General features: G+C 35.0%; 1 protein-coding gene across 1 annotated transcript in view; it reads right to left on the reverse strand.

Moving 5' to 3' along the window:
- The window catches only part of LOC103201376 (dystrophin-like), a 2,052,823-nt gene that overhangs the window by 1,509,833 nt on the left and 537,701 nt on the right, over positions 1 to 5,289 (reverse strand). Inside the window, exon 32 of the mRNA XM_042781676.1 lies at positions 4,407 to 4,554. Coding sequence (XP_042637610.1) covers positions 4,407 to 4,554 — 148 coding nt within the window. The remainder of the gene's footprint in view (positions 1 to 4,406; positions 4,555 to 5,289) is intronic.

Consider the following 5,289-nt stretch of genomic DNA (forward strand, 5'->3'; position numbering starts at 1 on the left):
AACTGGGCAGTGTTTTCTTCTGTCATACATAGGGTCACTATGAGTCATAATTGACTCGACGGCACCTAACAACAACAACAATAGTAAAAGCTGAGATTGTGTTGAAGAGATGTTGGTGGAATTATGGATGTCCAAAGCAATACCCATAAAGTTTCAGAAAGAAGTAAGGAGAGCTAAAGGGAAAGGCTCTATCATCTTAGCGAATACATTTGGTACCAGCAACAGAATGTTACTAGACATATTGACATTAAATGTGATTCTGGTGAGGCTATGAAAGAAAATAATGAACATGTCATTGGATAATGGAGGAAGGGCCATGCTTTCTATGGAGTAGCAAAGAACTTTTTTGAATTATGGTCAAATGTTTGGTGGAAGGTAGAACTTGTAGTGGCTATGCTTTTTATTCAGTGCAAAGAACTTTCTGAATTATGTTTAAATATTTGTTGGAAGGAAGAACTTGTAAGTGATGAACTTGGATATTTGACTGAGGAGATTTCTAAAGAAGATCTTAAAGGAGCAGTGTGATGTCTCCTCACCACTTATAGTAAGATATGAGAGAAAAGAGACAAACTTAAAAATGATCTGTGCAAAAGATTTGGAAAATTCTATTGTACAAACTACAAATGTATGTCCCAGAATTTTCAAAAAGGACATGGCTACACAATCTTTTATTTAAGAAACTAATCCTGTGGCTGATGTATCTAACAACTACCACGTCAGAAAACCTATCAGCTTAGACTGAAGGAGACAGAGAACCAATGAAAGCAAAGAACACTGTCTGTCTTTTGAAATTCTCCATGCAGGAAACAGACCAAAAGACCTACATCTATTTTCCTCCAAGAAAATAAAAGGACCATCCTTGGGCAACTTGGAGATCAGCAGAACTGTTGGAAGGAACACGGTAAGCAAAGCTGTCTCAATTTCAAAAGGCAGCACCATGGCCTGCTGGGTTTCAAAGGGTGGGGCCACAACCTCCTAAGTTTCAAAGAGACAGAACTTCACCAACTCAGTTCTGAAGTGTGAGGGTGCCATTCACGAGTGCCTGGGGGATGAGGCTGCTGCCCGGAACTGAGGTGACATGGCTGCCATGCCAAGGAACCCAAAGGGTATGGTCAATATCCAGAGTCTGGTGGGCAGGGCTATTTCACAAATGGTCTCAGAGAACAGAGGATTATGTTCAAGACTTGAGAGCTAATGTAATTTGTTCTTCAGGGATTTAGACATGCTTGGTGAAAATTATCCCTTCTTTCCTTCCAATTTCTCCCATTTGTAATGGAAATGTATACCTTGTGCTTGTCCCACCATTATATTTTGGAAACAGATAACCTGCATTGTAGGTTTGACAAGTTCTCAGATGAAGAGGAATTGTATCCCAGGATGAAATATGTGTTTCACCCATATTTGATTTAGATGATTCAGAAGATGAGATTTGGGAGTTGATTTGAGATTTTTGAGATGATGCTATGGGGTTAATGTATTTTGCATGTGGCAAAAACATGAAAGATTTTAGGGCCATAGGGTAGAATGTTATGGATTGAATTGTGGGCCCCCCCCACCACCAAAATATATGCCTGTGGTTAAAATTCCATTTGGGAATGAGTTGTCTTTGGTATGTTAATGAGACAGGAATAGTGTAGCGTGTGTTTTAAGTCAATCTCTTTTGAGATATTAAAGAGATTAAACAAGCAAGCTAGGAAGCAGAGGTGGTGGGGAAAGCGAGATACCAAGCTACATGAAGATGACCCAGGAGCGGCACAGAAGAAAAAAGTAACTTCCTCAAGAGCTGACAGAGAAAGAAAGCCTTCTCTTAGGGGTGGCACCCTGAATTCAGACTTCTAGCCTCCTAAACTGTGAGGAAATAAATACCTATTGGGGTATTTCTGTTATAGCAGCACTATATAACTGATAACAAAGATACCAAAACTCAAAACAAAACCCACTGCCAACAAATCAATTCAGACTCATAGAGACCCCCTATAGAGTTTCCAAGGCTGTAAATCTTTACAGAATCAGACTGCCACATCTTTCTCCTATGGAGTGGTTGGTGGGTTCAAACCACCAACCTTTTTGGTTAACAGCCTGATGCCTTAACCATAGCACCACCAGGCTCTTTAACAAGGTACCAGATATCAAAAAAGTTTTGGAATATAACACCTATAATTAGGAGAAAAATAACTCAGCTGAAAGAAATGACAAAGATGACAGAGTTAGTAGACAAGGATATTATGACAGTTATTATAAAATAGTTATAATTTATTCTATCTTTTCAAAAAGGTAAAGGCAAGATTGAACATGTTGGTAGAGACATGGAAATATTGTTTTAAAAAATTACACTTCTACGATTTGAAAATAACAATGTCTGATATTAGAAATAGTGTTCTGGATGGAATTACCCACAAATTAGATATTTCAGAAGATTAAAGTAGTGAATTTGATAATAGAAATTATCTAAAATGAATCACAGATAAAAGGAAAAGAATGAAAACAAAATCATCAGAACATCAGTGAGTGGAGGGACAACTTTTAGCAGCCCAACTATTTGTAATTGGCATTCCCAAAAAGCAGGAAGAAGAAGAAAATATTTTAAATAACAATGACTACAAAATTTCTAAATTTGATGAACATTATAAACTCACAGTTTCAAGAAGCTTAATGGACATCAGCCACAATGAACATGAAGAAAACTACACCAAGACACATCATAAATAAATTATTTAATCCCCAAAATACTCCCTAACAACTCCCTGACTGCTAATCTCCATCTCAGAGTAAGCTTTTCATGGAACCCAACCTTAAATCTATACCAAAATTTATACTAAAATATCTATCATGAGGGGAGTACAATGGAGGTATAGATGCATTCTTATATTGCATAGCTTTTCCATCACAATTATATGTTATTTTAAAACACAAAACAGAGATTTAAAATATACCATATGAGATCATCAGAAGGGCAGCATTTTCACAGAGAGAGAGTTCAGAGGGCAGGAATATATAGGAAAGAAGGACACAGGGAAAAGGTAATCACAGGGTGGAAGTGAGAAGAGAGTTCTTACATTATGGGGATTGAAATCAATGTCATTACACACACACACACACACACACACATACTATATAATTATCTTGTCTGGGATCACTTTGGAAATGCTAAGAGGTTTATAAATCTCCCCCAGAACACTTTATATGACTCTAATATATTTTTGTGATTCAGGTAGAAGGCCTCCCTGAGTTGTGTTGTGTTGTTGTATTAACTAAAAATTCATTTTAGTGCTATTTAAAAAATGTATTTTCTGCATGATAGCAGATTGGAAATCCATGAATTTGCTCCATCTTCAAATGCCAATGCTGACTGCATATACACGTGTGAATGATACACATATAATTACAAAAACTTTGAAAAGTATTCATTCTCTGTGTTTACTCAGCTTATTATATACAAGGTATTTAAATGATGAATTCGTGAATATAAAAATATATATTAGCTATGCAAAAAATAGTTGACAATCATGAATTGTATACTTGAATATAATATTGCTTTTATGAATCCAGCATTTTGAAATATCTAAGCTATTTAACAAACTACCTTTTTCTTTGCTTTCATTTGTCTTTAACAAGTATTTTCCATCACTTAATAATTGGCTACAATTCAAATCCTCTTGATAGAAATTTGATACATGAACAATTTGAGCTAAAAAGTTGCAAAAATACTTAAGTCTTGGTTTAATAAGCAAAATATTTTTTAAGGCTATATATTGTACACCCTAAATTATGTCCTCCACAATGCAATTTATCTTTATCTACATGTTCAAAAGATACAACAAGTTGAAATTAAATGCCACACTTGTTATAATCCATATGTTGCATTTCCATTAACATAACCCATGAAAAAGTCAATAACTACCACCTATTAGCTCTCCATTGTTTTAGCCTCTGAACTATCTCAGAAGGCATTTCTTCGAAAGAATATATAGAAGTGTTTCTACATCACCACAAACTATCTTCAAGGAAATGACTGTAATTTTATCATGATGGCTATTTCTAGCAGCAACATACAACTAAACATACAACAGGTTTTCCTTCTGGAAAACAGGTTCCAACATATGGCAAAATCACACGCTTCCCAAATGCCACTGTGAATACTTCTCCATATCACAGATTCCATTACCCCTTTGTGGTTCATCAGATAAAGCAGTTATGTCTAAGCTAACTCTTACCTTGACACAAATGGTCCAAAGCACAGTCTCCCAACATGATCATTATAATGATGTTCCATTATGTGTAGTGATGACAATAAAAGTCAGGAATTATAAATTTCCATCATCCTTCACAACCTGAACTTAAGTACGGAGTCGAGAATCATGATGAAGATAAAGACTTTTTGGAAAAAAGATATCTCAAAAACATACCTTAAGATACCATTTGTATTTGGCATGCTCCCAATTCTCAGGAATTTGTGTCTTTTTGAGAAACTGTTCAGCTTCTGTTAGCCATTGATTAAATATCTTCATATCATAATGAAAATGTCGCCATTTTTCAACAGATCTGTCAAAGCGCCTAGAGGTGAAAAATATGAATAAAATAAAAAGACATGGGTTATATAAAGCAAATTATAAGGACATGACTTTTGGGGGGGTTTCCTTTTTTCCCAAGGATATCATTCTGATAGCTTCTCTCATTTGTAGATTTCAATTTCAATTAACAGAAATAATAATAGAATAGGGATGATGATTTAAAATAAAAGGCTTTAATTTTTTTCCTTTACCCATTAATATATTTCTTGATTGAAACAAAAGTTAAGACAACTATTTTGGAAGATTAGCATTTTCTTCCCTATGATCATATTTAGTATTTTTCAATTCCAGAAACTTAGAAATCTCATGACATTATAATCTGTTAAAAATTTGGCAGCTATATATTAAATTTCAAAATATTTTTAGATCAATATTAAATTATCTCATAAAACCTATCAGTTCCAATATTACTCTTGATCCAAAACAGTCTATTAATTAAGATCCTGAAGCATCCAGGATGACAGATGTAATTTATGATGTAGCCTCAGATGTAAGCAATTAACCAACAAATCTATATACTAGGCTAAACTTGGTAATAGTCATTGCACTCTTTTAGCCTTCTTGTTTCATTGTATCCACTACCATTTTTAATTAAAGTGCCGAAGGAAGTTAATATTTGACAAGAATATGTTGTTGTTGTTAAGTGCCGGCAAGTCATTTCCGACTCATAGCGACCCCATGCACAGCAGAACGAAACACTGCCCGATCCCGCGCCAGC

This window comes from Orycteropus afer, unplaced genomic scaffold, assembly GCF_000298275.1.
Source record: "Orycteropus afer afer isolate SDZICR_OR568_19922 unplaced genomic scaffold, OryAfe1.0 scaffold00148, whole genome shotgun sequence".
Classification (NCBI taxonomy): domain Eukaryota; kingdom Metazoa; phylum Chordata; class Mammalia; order Tubulidentata; family Orycteropodidae; genus Orycteropus; species Orycteropus afer.